Source organism: Bos indicus x Bos taurus, chromosome 1, assembly GCF_003369695.1.
Source record: "Bos indicus x Bos taurus breed Angus x Brahman F1 hybrid chromosome 1, Bos_hybrid_MaternalHap_v2.0, whole genome shotgun sequence".
Taxonomy (NCBI): Eukaryota; Metazoa; Chordata; class Mammalia; order Artiodactyla; family Bovidae; genus Bos; species Bos indicus x Bos taurus.
Genome location: NC_040076.1, coordinates 65,627,553 through 65,646,880, shown reverse-complemented (window position 1 = coordinate 65,646,880; position 19,328 = coordinate 65,627,553). Strand labels below are relative to the sequence as shown.

The following is a 19,328-nucleotide window of genomic DNA, read 5'->3' as shown; positions in this document are numbered from 1 at the left end:
CAAGAGACAGGGTCAGGAAGATCCCCTGGAGGAGGAAATGGCAACCCACTCTAGTATTCTTACGTGGAAAATTCCATGGACAGAGGAGCTTGGAGGGCTACAGTCTGTGGGGTTGTGAAGTCAGACATGACTCAGCAACTGAGCACACACACAAATGGTGAATTACTTTATAGCACAGAATTACCATAGCATATTCCTAAGATTACATTTTTTCTATTTCTAGTCCCAAAGCTTTTTATCAGAAAGGCAGTAGCAGAAGTTGTATGCGTGCTCAGTCGTGTCTGACTCTGTGTGACCGCATGGACTCTAGCCCACCAGGCTTCTCTCTGTCCATGGGATTTTCCTGGCAAGAATACTGGAGTGGATTGCCATATTCTCCTCTAGGGGATCTTCCTGGTCCAGGAATCGAACCTGTGTCTCCTGCATTGACAGGCGGATTCTTTACCACTGAGCCACCTGCAGCAGTTACAGGATTCCTCCTTTTTTTTTTTTTTTTTTAATCTTTCTTAATCTAGGCCTTCTGACTCATGTACTTTATATTCCCTGTCCCCAACGCTAATTCCATAAATAAGCAAATAATCCTCTCTTTTTAAAACATAAGATTGCAAACTAGAATTTAATGTCTTGCCTTTTTCTTGGTCACATTCTCTTAATAGTTGAGGAAATAAAGGTTATAAGACAGTAAATAATTGTCTACAGATAGAAATACCAAGAGGCTTACCGTTGAGATGGAAAGAAAGTAGGAGTATACAGAACAGATTAATACATAGGTCTCACTTTGTACAGAGGAGATGGAAACCTACCCATAAACAGAAGCATTCTGGTTTTAGAGATGAAAGAGGTGTAGTGAGGAATGGATCTGGATTCATGGCTACAGCCCGACCAGGTTCTCAGTTGCTCATTGTCTAGAGTTAACCAGCTTTTCATATTTTTACATGTGACCACAATCCCTTGTCCCTCAGCTCCTAATTCCTGTGGTATGTCAAATTTCAATTATATCCACAAAAATCCATATGTTTAACCTACCTTCTGTTGTAACTGGCAAAGAAATCTCCATGCAAGCAGCTGACTGTGCTTTTCGAAATGGTGGTCTTCCAGGACCCCAGCGATTTATTTTTGAAACATCAGCACTGGAAAGTCGTTTTCCAGAACTGCAGCTCTGAGAAGTGGGACTTGTGCAGTGTCCATTTACGTGGTCTGTACCAAAAGGAAGAAGGCAACATAAATATCATAATTAATTCTTAATATAAGGGAATAAGTGTGTAGATTAATAAATGGAGGGAGAATTCCTTGTTTTTAAACCATTTAAAGATGGCTAAGTCCTTGTTTTAGTCATAATTTCAATAGCTAGCCAGATTTTTCATAATTATTAAATATATTCATCTTTAAAATCTGACTAACATAGTTAAAATTTATATTTTCATTATGTATTCTGCCATTTAATGGCAGTACAAAATAGGTTATAGTACTAGACTTCTGCATAATGTAAATATACACCTATTTATATAAGTTTTGGAAGAACTTCAAGTGCTTAGGGTTTAAAATATAGAACGGAAGCATTTTACTGCAAAGTTGAGAATGGTACATAAGGATATTGACTCTACAGCCAGACTGCCTGGGCTCAAATCCCAGTTCTACCACCTACTGGTTGTATACATTTTTGCAGACTTCATAGTTTAGTTTCCTCTTGATTGGGACTATTACTGTCTAACTCATGGAGCTTTTGTGATAACATGTTATATGCCAGAAACTTCCTGGTATATAGTAAACTGAACAAAGATAAATTATTACTGTCATTTTTGTTTTGAGATTATTACTGCCATTTTGAACTCCAACTATTCCACTAAAGTTGCTCAAGTCTAAGACCAAATAGTACTGTTTATTTTAGAGCCTGTGAATTTATCTGTTCTGATAGAATTTAAAAATTTGGAATAATTGCACTAAAATAGTCAATGCTAACACATATTATTTGAAACATCATCTCATATATCAACAATATTCAGAATACATTTTAAAATGTGCTTATGATCCAGCAATCGAATTGCTGGGCATACACACTGAGGAAACCACAATTGAAAGAGACACGTGTACCCCAATGTTCATCGCAGCACTGTTTATAATAGCCAGGACATGGAAGCAACCTAGATGTCCATCAGCAGATGAATGGATAAGAAAGCTATGGTACATATACACAATGGAGTATTACTCAGCCATTAAAAAGAATACATTTGAGTCAGTTCTGATGAGGTGGATAAAACGAGCCTATTATACAGAGTGAAGTAAGCCAGAAAGAAAAACACCAATACAGTATACTAACACATATATATGGAATTTAGAAAGATGGTAACAATAATGCTGGATACGGGACAGCAAAAGAGACACTGATGTATAGAATAGTCTTTTGGACTCTGTGGAAAAGGGAGAGGGTGGGATGATTTGGGAGAATGGCATTGAAATATGTATAATATCATATATGAAATGAGTCGCCAGTCCAGGTTCGATGCACGATACTGGATGCTTGAGGCTGGTGCACTGGGACGACCCAGAGGGATGGTATGGGGAGGGAGGAGGGAGGAAGGTCCAGGATGAGGAACACATGTATACCTGTGGCGGATTCATTTTGATATATGGCAAAACCAATACAATATTGTAAAGTTAAAAATAAAATTTAAAAAATAAAAAATAAAATGTGCTTCTTTGGCTATTCAAAGGACAGAGTTAAACAGAACCATGTTTAATGTTCATATTGGACATGGGAACTGGCACTCAGTATCCACTCCATTACAGCTTTTCTATATTGAGGAATTTGAAAACTTAAAATATACATTCTCTGGATCCCCTTGTAGTTAGTGCAAAGATGAGAATTAGGTTTCACCATTTAAATGCACTAGTGTGTTTTACTATTTTTTTTTAATGAGTTAACATTTATTGAATACTTCAATGCCAGGCATTTTACACACATTACTGATTTAATCTTCACAACAACTATGCAGGGTAGGTGCTCTATCCTGATTTTGCAAATGAGGAAAATGAAGGTCAAAAAATGTTCAGAAAATTATCTAATGTTACATAAGCAGTACTCATGGAGTCAGGATTCTAATCCAGATTTTTATCACTTAGTGTCTGTATGCTTAAAAACTAGGCCACTGGGTCAGCTAATATATTTGGTAAGGATTAGCAATTTTGATGATGTATTTAGGAGGGTTTAGGAGTAGCTTATGTAATATTCATTGAGCTCCTAGTCTCTTGGGACCAGTTGTCTTCCATATTAACACAGATTTATCAGACAGAAAGGCATAAATATCACATGATAAGTTAGCTATGGGGAAGCAGAAGTCAAGAGTTCTGCCTCTCCTTCACTATTGAATCTAGTCTTATAAATAGGAAAAACACTGAGGGCAACAGCCGGTACCAACAAAGACATAGAGTAGGTTCAGTTCAGTTCAGTCGCTCAGTCATGTCCAACTCTGCGACCCCATGGACTGCAGCATGCCAGGCCTCCCTGTCCATCACCAACTCCCAAAGTTCACTCAGACTCACATCCATCGAGTCGGTGATGCCATCCAGCCATCTCATCCTCTGGTGTCCCCGTCTCCTCCTGCTCCCAATGGCAATTACTTTAGGGATACAAACTGCAAATATAAGCCACGCTGCTCTGGGCATATCAGTTAGGATCTACCCAGGTGTGAAAGCTTGTTTTAGGGCTTATTCGGAGTAATTTGGGATGAGTTACAGCCCTCTTCACACTCACTCATCTAGGTTCAAGAATACATGGCAGAGCTCTGAAAATAGTAAAATTTGTTCACCTAGCCAGGACTCTTTGGACTTGCTAAGTGAAAGTGCCTGCCTATCTATTACCATCTTTTGGTGGCTGTTTTTTGTGAACATTGTTTCATTTGAGCTTATAATAGGGTAGTATCAATTATTAGATTACTCAACATGCTGGTCTGTTTTTTTCTGTACCCCCTGTATGGCCCAATTTTCCCCATCTTATGGTTGACTCATGAGGTCTGGCTGACATTACCATATCAGGGCAACTCAGAGTCTTTGGCCATATTCTTCTGTCTTCAATAGGGCTGATTAACTTAAAGGATTTCTTTTTGTAGCTTAAATTTTTTTTTAATATAAAGTTAATTTGCTTAATATTTTTTTCTTAGTACAGTAAATATTCAAGACAGATATGAATACTATAAAACACTTATGAAGAAATTTGGTTATAGCCCAGACATAGTCATTCTGAAAATTTATATTAATGATACTAAATACAAAAACTTCTATTGATATAATTATTCACTGTAGTTTTAGTAAGAGATAAAAATTGGAAGCCAGCTATCCTTTACAATTCAGCATAAACTTATAGGTACATTGTGCTATGTATCACATGCTGCTGCTGTTAAGTCATGTCAGTCGTGTCTGACTCTGTGTGACCCCATAGATGGCAGCCCACCAGGCTCCCCCGTCCCTGGGATTCTCCAGGCAAGAACACTGGAGTGGGTTGCCATTTCCTTCTTCAATGCATGAAAGTGAAAAGTGAAGGTGAAGTCGCTCAGTTGTGTCCAACTCTTTGCGACCCCATGGACTGCAGCCTACCAGGCTCCTCCGCCCATGGGATTTTCCAGGCAAGAGTACTGGAGTGGGTCGCCAGTGCCTTCTCCGATGTATCACATAATAGAGTATTATAGTCTTTAAAAATGTTTTTGAAATGCTTGTTGAATCTTATATCTACATCATGTGTTTCAGTTAGCTCTTTGCATACAGACCATTCCAAATGTTAATAAATGTAAACTAAAAATCATTTTGGGCTTCCCTGATGGCTCAGCAGTAAAAAGTCCACTTGCAATGCAGGAGCTGCAGATTAAATCCCTGGTTTGAGAAGATCCCTGAGAAGGGCATGGCAAACCACTCCAACCCATCTGCCAATGTAGGAGACATAAGAGACGTGGGTTTCATTCCTGGGTCAGGAAGATCCCCTGGAGGAGGGCATGGCAAACCACTCCAGTATTCTTGCTTGGAGAATCCCATGGACAGAGGAGCCTGGTAGGCTACAGTCCATATGGTTGCAAAGAGTATACGACTGAAGCAACTTAGCATGCACCACAATCATTTTATTATGCTTACAGATTGTGAGAGAAAGGAGTTAAACTAAGGCAAGGTAGGGATATTATTTCCATGATGTCTGGGGCATTAGTTAAGAATACTTGAATGACTGAGGGCTTGGAATCTTTAGGAGGCTTCTTTACTCACATGCCTGGGTTAGAATGACTCAAAAGTTGAACTCAGTTGGGACTGTCAGTGGTGACTTTGTTAGGAGGCTTGGGCTTCCTCATGGCATGGTGGCCTTTTTACATGGTGCATGGTGGGTTAGAGCTCAAAAAGTTTGACAAGTGGTTTTGAAATGGAAGCAATCTTTCTGCTGCTTTGGTGTTACTACAATGGAGATTTTGCTTTATTTTTGAAAGCAACATTCCAGCATCCAGTCACAGGCTTTTTGTATGTCAAGAGGCAGTTGTAGTAGAATCCTGATCTTATAAAAGTGTGGTCTTCAGTTCAACACTTGATTGGTAGTAGTCTTCTAACAGTAGCAAAGTTGTCTGCTTCCTTGATATATCTGTTGATGGCCTTATTCAGAAAGTCATACCTGTAGGCCAAGCTTAGGGTTGTCTCCAATCTTTCAGTGACTTGATAAACACCTAGTTTCTTGTATTAAATCACTTTCTGCATAATATTACTAGAATGGTTTTTGTTTCCCAGTTGCTTTCTGATTACAATAATGTTTTAGCTCTGCTATAGTGCTCTAGGCCATTTAGATAAAATTCAATATTCTAAAAAATTCAACCTTAGAACAATAAGCAGATTAAAACCAATGGGAAACTTTACAAAAAGCTTTTCAAGTCTAAAAAAAAGAAATTACAATTTTCTTTTAAATTAGCTGATTCTCTTGTATCTCTAAATCAAGATTTGATTTGGTGTACACACTGTATAAAGTACAACAATGACTTACTGAAAAATCACTTACTGTTTCCAGTTTAAATTATTTTTAACATAGTCGTTGCCAAAGCTTTATAGGAGTACGTAAATGAAGATTTAATTTTATACTTGGTACACTAGTATAGTTAAACTTTTTACTATACCATACAATTCCTAGAAAATGAAAATTACTGTTATGCTTATGCCACAGGGGTGATTCTTTGGTGAAATAAATGTTGAACATAAGACTAAATCAAAATAAGCATTGGATTTTAAAACTCATGAAAATAAATGTAAAAAGACTTTAGCTCGGGATCTTTAGGAGTCTTTTTAAATGTAAAAAGACTCTGGCTTTTTACATATATATTGACTATATAAAATATAGCTAATATCAAACAATTGGTTAAAATACCTGAAAACTCACCTAACTTTACCTTTGCTTACTTTTATATTAATAGTTAAGAGGAAACTCTTCTTTCACTCCCTCCCTTCTTACTCATTAGTAAGTAATGAGTTGGTTGGAGGACAAGCTGGTTAATTGACTTAATGTTTGCTTGATTAATTTTAAGTAGGAAAATAATTTATTAAAGTATATTAAGGCAGTTCACAATCTCAGGGAGAACCTGTGAGTTATACTCAGGTTTGCAGCCAAAAACAATACCCAGCCATACTGGAACTGAGTTCCTTTGTAGATGATGCTGATGATGCAGGGGCCTGTATGCCATGATCTGCGCTACTGCTGACCTGATACAGTAGACCATCTCTGCTGTTATACTCACTAAAACTGAGTATAGTTTTTACCTGTATTTCAGTTTTTGACTGTCAGATAAGGAAATATCATCTTTCTCTTTGTGCTGACACTTTGAGGTTTTTAAGCACTTGAGGGCATTTTTCTAAAGAACTTTAAGCTGAAGACCCAAAGTGACTAAATCACACACCTCCCTTGAAGTTAGTTTGATTTTTATTCCCAGTTTAACCTGGCTCTTCTATAGCAAAGTTTTCATGACTATGATTTTTTACATGTTTATATACTCATTCATGTTTACTCTCTGCAATCCAAAGTTTCAAAGAGGTTCTTCTTTATTAATAATTCCCCTTTTGTTTTTTCAAGTTTAGTTTCTATTGCATTCATTTAAGTGAAAGTTTAAAAACTATTTGGGACCAAATTTCCAGTCTTTGAGAAAATTATCTCTTAATGACAGTACTGCCTTAGGCTTTGTCACTTTTTAACCTGGAATAGCAATATATTTAAAAATTTTTAGCTTTAGTATAATTTCCATACAAAATTGTAAGATATTTAAAGTGTACATTGTGTAGATCTGGTATACATATACATTAGGGAAAATTCTCATAATCTATTTAGTTAACACATCCATCTCCTCACATATTTATTTTTGGTGAGAATACAAGTTCTATCCTATTAGAAGAGTTCTATTAGCAAATTTCAATTATATATTACAGTGTTATAAAAAATACTCATCCTGTTTACATTAGGTCCTCTGACCTTATCTTACAGCTGAGAGTCTATACGCTTTTATATACCTCTCCTATTATTCCTACTCACCAATCCCTGGCAACCACTATTCAACTGTCTGTTCTGAAGTTGACTTTTCTTTTTTTGTAGTCAACATAAAAGTGATGCCATGCAGTATTTGCTTCTTCTCTGTAGCTTATTTCACATCACATCACATCAACCACACGGTCCACCATTTTTCTGGCGAATACCACACTTTCAACCTTTCTCGTGGCTGAATAACATTCCTCTGAGTGAGTGTATCACCTCTGCTTTATCAATTCACGTATTGATGTACACTTAACTTGTTTCCTTATCTTGGCTATTGTGAATAATGCTGAAGTAAACATCGGAATGCAGGCATGCCTTAATAGACTGTTTTCATTTACATTGGATATATACCTAGAAGTGGAATTGCTGGATCATATGGTAGTTCTATTTTTAATTTTTTGAGGAACCACCAAATTGTTTTCCATAGTGGCTGTACTAATTTGTGTACCAAGAGTGCACAAGGTTTTTTTTTTTTTTTTTTCTCCACATCTTCAGAAAAAAGATACTTATCTCATATTCTTGATAATCGGTTCAGTTCAGTCACGTTCAACTCTTTGTGACCCCATGGACTGCAGAACGCCAGGCATCCCTGTCCATCACCAACTCCCAGAGCTTGCTCAAACTAATGTCCATCAAGTCAATGATGCCATCCAACCATCTCATCATCTGTTGTCCCCTTCTCCTCCCACCTTCAGTCTTTCCCAACATCAGAGTCTTTCCCAATGAGTCAGTTCTTTGCATCAGGTGGCCAAAGTATTGGAGCTTCAGCTTCAGTATCAGTCCTTCCAATGAATATTCAGGACTGATTTCATTTGGGATTGACTGGTTTGATCTTGCTGTGCAAGGGACTCTCAAGACTCTCTCCAGCACCATAGTTCAAAAGCATTAATTCTTCAGTGCTCAGCTTTCATTATGGTCCAACTCTCACATCCATACATGACTATTGGAAAAACCATAGCTTTGACTAGACGGACCTTTGGCAGTAAAGTAGTATCTCTGCTTTTTAATACACTGTCCAGGTTGTCATAGGTTTTCTTCCAAGGAGCAAGCAACTTTTAATTTCATAGCTGCAGTCACCATCTGCAGTGATTTTGGAGCCCAGAAAAATAAAGTCTCTCACTGTTTCAATTGTTTCCCTGTCTATTTGCTATGAAGTGATGGGACCGGATGCCATGATCTTAAAAACCATATTGGGTTTTAAGCCAGCTCTTTTACTCTCCTCTTTCACTTTCATCAAGAGGCTCTTTAGTTCTTCACTTTCTGCCATAAGGGTAGTGTCATCTGCATATCTGAGGTTATTGATATTTCTCCCAGCAATCTTGATTCCAGCTTGTGCTTCATCCAGACGGGCATTTCGCATGATGTACTCTGTATAGAAGTTAAATAAGCAGGGTGACAATATACAGCCTTGACGTACTCCTTTCCCGATTTGGAACCAGTGTTGTTCCATGTCCACTTCTAACTGCTACTTCTTGACCTGCATACAGATTTCTCAGGAGGCAGGTCAGGTGGTCTGGTATTCCCATCTCTTGAAGAATTTTCCATAGTTTGTTGTGATCCACACAGTCAAGGGCTTTAGTGTAGTCAATGAAGCAGATGTTTTTCTGGAATTCTCCTGCTTTTTCTATGATCCAATGGATGTTGGCAATTTGATCTCCAGTTCCTTTGCCTTTTCTAAATCCAACTTGAACGTCCGGAAGTTCTCAGTACACATACTGTTGACACCTAAGCTTGGAGAATTTTGAGCATTACTTTGCTAGCATGTGGGTTGAGTGCAATTGTGAGGTAATTTGAGCATTCTTTGGCATTGCCTTTCTTTGGGATTGGAATGAAAACTGACCTTTTCCAGTCCTGTGGCCACTGCTGAGTTTTCCAAATTTGTTGGCATATTGAGTGCAGCACTTTAACAGCATCATCTTTTAGGATTGGAAATAGCTCAACTGGAATTCCATCACCTCCACTAGCTTTGTTTGTAGTGTTATTTCCTAAGGCCCACCCACTTGACTTTGCACTCCAGGATGTCCAGCTCTAGATGAGTGATCACACCATCGTGGTTATGTTGGTCATTAAGACCATTTTTGTATAGTTCTTCTGTGTATTCTTGCCACCTCTTCTTAATCTCTTATGCTCTGTTAGGTCCATACCACTTCTGTCCTTTATTGTGCCCATCTTTGCATGAAATGTTCCTTTGGTATTTCAAATTTTCTTGAAGATATCGCTAGTCTTTCCCATTCTGTTGTTTTCCTCTATTTCTTTGCATTGATCACTGAGGAAGGCTTTCTTATCTCTCCTTGCTATTCTTTGGGACTCTGCATTCAAAAGGGAAAAAAATCTTTCCATTTCTCCTTTGCCTTTTGTTTCTCATCTTTTCTCAGGTATTTGTCAATTGACAATAGCTGTTCTTATTACAATGTGGTGTGTTAGTTTCAAGTGTGCAGCAGAGTGGTACATGTATGTGTATATATACATATATTTTTCAGATTCTTCTCCCTTATGTTGTTGTTGTTCACTCACTATGTTGTGTCAGACTCGTTGCAACCCCATGGACCCCAGCACATCAAGCCTCCCTGTCCCTCACGATCTCCCAATGTTTGCCCAAGTTCATGTCCATTTAATCAGTGATGCTATCCACCCATCTCTTCCTCTGCCACCGTCTTCTCCTTTTGCCTTCAATCTTTTCCAGCATTAGGGTCTTTTCCAGTGAGTCAACTCTTCGCATCAGGTGGCCAAAGTATTGGAGCTTCAGCTTCAGTCCCTCCAATGAATATTCAGGGTTGATGTCCTTTCGGATTGACTGGTTTGATCTCCTTGCTGTCCAAGGGACTCTCAAGCATCCACTCCAGCACCAAAATTCAGAAGCATCAATTTTTCAGTGCTCAGCCTTCCTTATTGTTATAGGTTGTTACAAATATTGAGTGCAGTTCCCTGTGGTATACAGTAGGTCCTTTGTGGTTATTTATTTTATATATAGTGGTGTGTATCTGTTAATTTCCAATTTATTCCTCCCTCTTTTCCCCCTTTGGTAACCGTAAGTTTGTTTGTATTCTATGGGTCTGTTTCTGTTTTGCAAATAAGTTCATTTCTATCTATTTTTTTTTTTTTTACATTCTACATAGAAGTGGTATCATATGATGTTTCTCTTTGTCTGGCTTTGCTTAGCATTATAATCTCTAGGTCCACATATTGCTGCAAATGGCATGACAGCTATCTAACATGTTCAGGATGATATCTCATGGTTTTGATTTGCATTTCTCTAATGATTAGTGATGTTAGGCCCCTTTTCATGAACTTGTTAGCCATTTCCATGTCGTCTTTGGAAAAGTGTCTATTTGGTTCCTCTGCCCATTTTTAAAATCAGATTGTTTGATTTTTGTTATTGAGTTGTATGACCTCTATATATTTTGTAATCCCTTAGAGGATGCATGATTTACAGATCCTGAAGGTTTCCATTTCATTTGTTGATGGTTTCACTTGTACAGAAGCTTTTTTCAGTTTGTAGTTTATTTTTGGTTTTGTTGCCTTTGCTTTAGGTATAAAATCCAAAAAAAAAATATTGCTAGGACTGATGTCAATAAGCATATTGCTTATGTTTTCTTCTAGAAGTTTTAAGGTTTCAGGTCTTAAGTTCAAGTCTTTAATCCATTTTGAGTTGCTTTTCTGTATGGTGTAAGATAGAAGTTGTTACATTCTTTAACTGTCCAGTTTTCCTAGCACCATTCATGGAAAAGAATACTTTCCCTATTGTATATTTTAGGCTTCTTTGTCATAAATCAGTTGGCCTAAATGCACATAAATCATATGTGCATGAGTTTATTTCTGGGTTCTCTTCTCTGTGCCATTGATATGTTTGTTTTTGTGCCAATACCATATTGTTTTGACTGCTGTAGCTTTATTATAAAACCTTGAAACCAGGAAGTGTGATGCCTCTAGCTTTGTCCTTCTTTCTCAAGATTGCTTTGACTATTAGGGAGTCTTCTGGAGTTCCATACAAACTTCAGAAGTTTGTGTTCTAGTTCTGTGAAAAATACCATTGGAATTTCCATAGGTGGTTACATTAAATCTGTATTGGACATTTCAAAATATTAATTCTTCCAATCCATTGGCATGGAATATATTTCCATTTTTTGTGTCTTATTCAATTTCTTTCATTAATATTTTATTTTCAGTGTACAGACCTTTTACCTCCTTGGTAAAAATCTATTCCTGAATACTTTATTCTTTTAAGTGCAATTACAGATGGGACTGTGTTCTTAATTTCTCTAATCTTTGTTGTATAGAAATGCAATTGACTTTTACATATTGATTTTATACTTGAAATTTTGCTAAATTTGTTGATTAGTTTTAATGGTTTTTGGTAGAGTCTTTGTGATTTTCTATAAAGATGTCATCTGCAAATAGAGAACGTTTTCCTTCTTCCTTGTTTGGATGCCCTCTATGTGTTTTTCTTGGAACTGCTCTTGCTAGAACTTCCAGTACTGTATTCAGTGAAAGTGGTGAGAATGGGCATCTTTCTCTTGTTCCTGATCTTGGAGGAAAATCTTTTCACTTCTAAGCATTATGTTAGTTGCGGCCTTGTCAGGTATATTGTCTTCATTATGTTTAGGCACATTCCCTCTAGGCTCTGTTGTTAATTTTTATTAAAAAGAGATATTGAGTTTTGTCAGATACTTTTCCTGCATCTATTAAGATTATATGGTTTTTATTCATCATTTTGTTAATATGCTATATCACATTAATTTGCAGATGTCAAACCATCCTTTTATCCCTGGAATAAATTATACTTGATAAGATCCTCTTAAAGTACTGTTGAATTTAGTTTGATAGTATTTTGTTGCAGATTTTGAATCTATATTAGCCAGCGACATTGGCCTATTGTTTTCTTCTCTTGCATCGTTTCTGGTTTTGGTAATGGTATTATTGCTCTTGTAAAATGGGTTTGAAAGTGTTCACTTCTCTTCTGTGCCGCCTGCCAACGCATGAGACATAAGAGATGTATGTTTGATCCCCGGGTCAGAAGATCCCCTGGAGAAGGAAATGGCAACCCACTCGTGTACTCCTGCCTGGAGAATTCCATGGACAGAGAAGCCTGGTGGGTTAGAGTCCATAGCGTTGCAAAGGGTCGGACATGACTGAAGCATGAGCATGAGCATGAAACTACTGTCCTGTCCTAAGAGTTCATTAATCCTTTTTCTGCTCCATCTAGCCTAGCATTGAATGCCTCTATTAAATTTTCTGTGAAGTTATTCTATTCTTCAGGTCTGTGATTTCTGTTTGAAAGTGAAAGTGTTAGTTGCTCAGTCGTGTCCTACTCCTTGGGGCTCCATGGACTGAAGCCTGCCAGGCTCCTCTGTCCATGGAATTCTTGAGGCAAGAATAATGGAGTGGATAGCCATTCTCTTCTCCAGGGGAAGTTTTCCACTCAGGGATTGAACTCAGATCTCCTGCATTGCAGGTGGATTCTTTACCATCTGAGCTACGTTCATGTATTTTCTATCTCTTTGTTTAGATTCTCACTTTGTTCAGCGTGTTGTTCTCTTATTTTGAACACTTTATCAGGTTAAGTCACTTATCTCTGTTTCACTATGGTCTGTTTCTGGAGTTTTATCTTCTTGTTGCAGTTATGTTCCTGTTTCTTTATTTTCCTACGCTCTCTGTGTTGGTTTCTACACAATAGACAAAATAGTCATCTCCCCCAAGCTTGATGGAGTGGCCTTTTATAGGAGATGAACCTTATTATTCAGCCTAGCTTGAGCTCTTGGCGGTCTTTCAATTCTTTGTGATTGTCTGAGCTCCTTTTTGCTCTTAGTGGCTCCCGGCTTTTGAGAGTATGCCAAGGCCTGTTTGGGCTTCCCCTGTGACTCAGCTGGTAAAGAATCTGCCTGCTACGTGGGAGACGTGGGTTCAGTCCCTTGGTTGGGAAGACCCCCTCGAGAAGGGAAAGGCTACCCACTCCAGTATTCTGGCCTGGAGAATTCCATGGACTGGATAGTCCGTGGGCTTGCATAGAGTCGGACAAGCCTGAGCGACTTTCACTTTCACAAGACCTGGTTCCATGTGGGTGTTATCTCATTCATCCAATATTTAGGCATTAATAAGCTAGTTCTAGACTTCTTCCAAAGGAAATTGCTCCATTTAGAGCTACAGATTTGGTGTATCAGGGAGGAGTTGAGTTCAGAAGTCTTCTATGTTGTCATCTTGGACCATTACTGTAAATAACAAAAAAATTATGACATTAAAATGCTAATATATCCTGATCGATGCTGAAGGAGCAAAGTGACACCGTACCCTGCACCGTGTAAGTAAGTGTTCACTTCAAGCCGTGTATTAAGAGTGGGAAGAGAGGGGGGGGAAACAACAACATGTGTACGCTGAGGTAAACAAGAAAGTTAGTCTAAACAGTCTCCAAAGAGATGAAATCTTGAGTTGCTAAATTATTCATTGCTTAACAAAATGTTTTTATTCCTGAAATTTGCAAAACTGATGTCAAAGATATAATAATCATGTGGGTAAAATTATCCCCCACTCCTATTATGAACAAATTACCTAAACTTTGAAAAAGCTTATGGGGTTTTTGTTTCTTTGAAATATCTGTTGCAAACACTCAGTGAGTCAGTTCTTCATATTCTGAACTCCTTGTAAAACACAAATCAATACATGCGGTCGCAATGAGTTGGACACGACTGAGTGACTAACAGGGGCTTCCCTGGTGGTTTAGCAGTGAGGAACCCACCTGCCAATGCAGGAGACTTAAGCGACCTGGGTTTAATCCCTGGGCTGGGGAGGATCCCCTGGAGTAGGAAAGGACAACCCGCTCCAGTATTCTTGCCTAGAGAATCCCATGGACAGAGGAGCCTGGCGGGCTACAGTCCATGGGACTGCAGAGTCAGACACAACTGAGCAACTAAACAGCAATGCTTTTGTGTCTGAATATTCCTTTTACAATGCACTGTTCATACAATAAATGTTTTCTAAGTCATGTGAAAACTTATAATAGTTTGAATCTATTCCTTTTGAGGGGGGAAATCTAATATACTAAGTTAAAATTATTTGGTTTAAAAATTGAGTTTTATTATTGTATTAGTTCAGTTCAGTTCAGTCGCTTAGTCATGTCTGACTCTTTGCAACCCCATGAACTGCAGCACGCCAGGATTCCCTGTCCATCACCAGCTCCCGGAGCATATTCAAACTCATGTCCATCAAGTTGGTGATGCCACCCAACTATCTCATCCTCTGTTGTCCCCTTCTCCTCCTGCCTTCAATCCTTCCGAGCATGAGGGTCTTTTCCAATGAGTCAGTTCTTCGCATCAGGTGGCCAAACATTGGAGCTTCAGGTTCAGCATCAGTCCTTCCAATGAATATTCATGACTGATCTCCTTTAGGATGAACTGGTTGAATCTCCTTGCAGTCCAAGGGACTCCCAAGAGTCTTCTCCATTACTACAGTTCAAAAGCATCAGTTCTTTGGTGCTCAGCTTTCTTTATGGTCCAATTCTCACATCTATACATGACCACTGGAAAAACCATAGCTTTGACTAGACAGACCTTTGTTGGCAAAGTAATGTCTCTGCTTTTGAATATGCGGTCTAGGTCAAGGCTATATATTGTCACCATACTTATTTAATTTATATGCAGAGTACATCATGTGAAATTCTGGCTGGATGAAGCACAAGCTAGAATCAAGATTGCTGGGAGAAATATCAATAACCTTAGATACGCAGATGACGCCACCCTTATGGCAGAAAGTGAAGAACTAAAGAGCTTCTTGATGAAAGTGAAAGAGAAGAGTGAAACATTTGGCTTAAAACTCAACATTCAAAAAACTAAGATCATGGCATCCGTTCCCATCATTTCGTGGCAAATAGATGGGAAAACAATGGAAACAGTGAGAGTCTTTATTTTGGGGGCTCCAAAATACTGCAGATGGTGACTGCAGCCATGAAATTAAAAGATACTCGCTCCTTGGAAGAAAAGCTATGACCAACCTAGACAGCATATTATTATTGTATATACTATGGATATTATGCTCTAAAAGTGTTCTGTAGATACTATAGCTTCTACCTCCAATTTACTGTTTGAAAATAACTTTTAATTTTAAAATTTTAGCTTAATTCTCTCAGTTTAACCTCCCATTTATTTTTAAAAAATTTTAATTGGAGGATGATTGCTCTACAATATTGTGTTGGTTTCTGCTGTACAACAACATGAGTCAACTATATGTATATCCTCTTCTTGAGCCTCCTTTCCTCCACACTCCCCATCTCCACCCTCTAGGTCATCATAGAGCACGGAGCTCAGTTCCTTGTGCTATATAGTTGCTTCCCTCTAGCTTTCTACTTTATACATGGTACTGTATGTATGTCAATGCTACTCTTTCAATTCATCCCACCCTCTCCTTCCCCGACTGTGCCCACAAGTGTTCTCTACATCTGCATCTCTGCTGCTGCTGCTAAGTCGCTTCAGTCATGTCCGACTCTGTGCGACCCCATCGACGGCAGCCCACTAGGCTCCTCTGTCTCTGGGATTCTCCAGGCAAGAATGCTGGAGTGGGTTGCCATTTCCTTCTCCAATGCATGAAAGTGAAAAGTGAAAGTGAAGTTGCTCAGTCATGCCTGACTCTTAGCGACCCCATGGACTGCAGCCCACCAGGCTCCTCCATCCATGGGATTTTCCAGGCAAGAGTACTGGAGTGGGGTGCCATTGCCTTCTCCGTCTGCATCTCTACTACCTCTTATTTAGACAGAGCGTTAACATTTTCTTTGAATATCCTTCCATAATTTTTTTTTTCAAAAGAAGGGGAAGCACATTTCACAGTATTTCATGCCTTGATTTTTTTTTCATTTCACACTTGCCTTGGAGACCATAGTATATAGATATACTTAATTGTTTATATAGAGACAAAGTTTCCATTTTGGGGGCTATATAACAATTTGACTATTTTCTTATTAATGAATCTTAGGGTTTCAGTCTTTACTATTTCAAAGCAAACTTTAATGACCACAGTAATACTTCTTTGCACATGTGTGATTATATCTGTGGAATGAATTCGCAGAATTGAAATTGCTTGGCAAAAGAATAAATATTTTAGATTTTGACTGCAAAAGGTTTCCAAAAATAATAACCAATTTACATCCCCAACAACAGTATATAAGAACTTCAGTTTCCCAACATCTTCACCCAATTTTTCTTCATACAATTCTTTGATATTTATTGCTGTAATATGAAAAATACTGTTTTAATATTCACTTCTTTAATAAGGAGTTTCGGTACCTTTTTATTTTCAGTTCTGTTCAGTCACTCAGTCGTGTCTGCCTCTGCGACCCTATGGACTGCAGTACACCAGGCCTTCCTGTCCATCACCAACTCCCAGAGTTTACTCAAAGTCATGTCCATTGAGTTGGTGATGCCATCCAACCATCTCATCCTCTGTTGAATGGCACTGTTTATTTTAAACACACTTATTTCTTCCTCTGTGAAGTACCAGTACTTAACCTTTATAAATTTGTCTAGTGTTTTCTTCCTTTTTTTGTTTTCATGTATGAGAACTTTCCACATTATAGAAACTAATCTTATTTGTCAAATTATTACAGACTGTCATTTGTCTTTTTTTCTCTATATAATCAAATTTATCAATCTTTTTTTGTTTTTACATGGGTATTGACTTTTATGCCACCTGTAGCAAAGCCTTTTTAAAATTAATTTTTATTGGAGTATAGTTGCTTTACAGTGTTGTTTGTTTCTGCTGTATAGCAAAGTAAATAGTTACATATACAATATGATATAATAACCTCTCATTTTAGATTTTCCCCCCCCCCATTTAGGTCACAACAGAGAATGGAGTAGCTCTGTGTCATACTGTAGGTTCTCATTATACATCTCTCTGTTTTACACACAGTAGTGTGTATATGTCAGTCCCAATCTCCCAGTTCACCCAGTTACCATCCCTAGCTCAGCTGGTAGGAATCCACCTACAATGCAGGAGACCCCAGTTCGATTCTTGGGTTGGGAAGATCCCCTGGAGAAGGGAAAGCTACCCGCTCCAGTATTGTCTGGAGAATCCCGTGGACAGAGGAGCCTGGCAGGCTACAGTCCACGGGGTGGTAAAAAGTCTGACTGGACTAAGCGACTTTCACTTTCACCATCCCTTACCTTCTTGGTATTCCACAACTTTGTTCTTTACATCTGTGTTTCTATTTCTGAGCAAAGCCTTATTCCAAGAATATATATATTTCTTAATCTCAGTTTTATTCATTTATTTTTTTATGTATTTCTCGTGTTTTCTTCTAGCCTTTTTATGGTTTCTCTCTATATATTTTTATCATCTAGAATTAATTTTGGCTTATGGAGATTATTTTTCAGAGGCCTAGTTACTCATTCTAACATTTATTGAATGACCTACCCTTATTTACTTTTTGAATGACCTACCTTATTTTCAAGGCTACTTTTTTTTTTCTGCATCTGGTTCAGAAATAATTTACTCAAACTCAAATGAACGAAATAAAACAATGTGCAAGTTTTGGATGTATCTAGATCTTTTTCAGAACTTGACTCTAAAACTACTTATATACAATGACAAAATTTATATATGAATTTGGGTCTTTTTCTGGATTTTGTGTTCTACTGATTGAACTTTTTATACATCAGTACCAAAAATGGTATGATTATTAGTAGATATGTTTTAAACTGGAATTTTATATTGTATTTAACTATCTGGTAGGGCTAGACCTCATTTATGACTCTTGTTTTTCAGAATTGTCCTGGCTGTCTTATATGTATACCTTTTCAGATGAATTTTAAAATTATAATTTTTACTCCTCTGAAAAATCAGTTATTTTCAGCGGAATTATTTATTTCTAAAGTATAAAATGTACACCAATTGCAAATCTTCTTGTCCAAAAGGAAGAAAGCAGTGTATGTTTTACAATTAATACAAGTCCTTTAAATGTTCTTTAATGGAGGTTAAATCATTTTCACATAGATCCTATGGATTCAAGTTCATTACTCCATATTTAATCTTTTTAATAGCATTATAAATGAGTTTTTCCCAATTTTAAAACTGACTTTTGTTTAGTTTTGGGGTATGAATTTGTAAACAGCCACATCACTGCATACTCACTCTATTTTTATTCGTTTCCCATTGATTCTCTTAAGATTTCAGGTATAAAAATTTATTCCCTATAAGTGTACTTTTTATTGCATTTTTTGAACACATATATGTAATATATCTTTCCCCTATTTAACTGCATTGGCTAGAACTTTAAATGTACGCTAAGAATCTACAGATTGTAAACTAGTTTTTAGATGTCTGAAAAAGACATTGTTCCCCCTCATTCTTGGATCCTTATTTGACAATTACATTCCTTAGCACAGGTTGTGATATAATTGACATATTACACATATTTAACATTGGCAACCACTAATCTGTTCTTAGTCTCACAATAAAAATAATACATATATCCATCACTTCTGCTTAGTGTCCTCGTTTCTGTCTCTAATCCCTCTGTGCTGCCTCTCCCTGTTGGCCCTCTACCCTTAACTAATGTACTTTGTGTTGCTGCTGCTGCTAAGTCGCTTCAGTCGTGGCCGACTCTGTGCAACCCATAGATGGCAGCCCATCAGGCTCCACTATCCCTGGGATTCTCCAGGTAAGAACACTGGAGTGGGTTGCCATTTTCTTCTCCAATGCATGAAAGTTAAAAGTCAAAGTGAAGTCGCTCAGTAGTGTCCGACTCTAGCGACCCCATGACTGCAGCCCACCAGGCTCCTCCGTCCATGGATTTTCCAGGCAAGAGTACTCTGTG

At 37.9% G+C, this 19,328-nt stretch overlaps 1 protein-coding gene across 1 annotated transcript in view; it reads right to left on the bottom strand.

Moving 5' to 3' along the window:
• Positions 1 to 19,328, bottom strand: part of STXBP5L (syntaxin binding protein 5 like) — a 306,548-nt gene that overhangs the window by 30,327 nt on the left and 256,893 nt on the right. Inside the window, 1 exon segment of the mRNA XM_027531120.1 lies at positions 1,027 to 1,197. Within this exon segment, the coding sequence (XP_027386921.1) occupies positions 1,027 to 1,197 (171 nt within the window).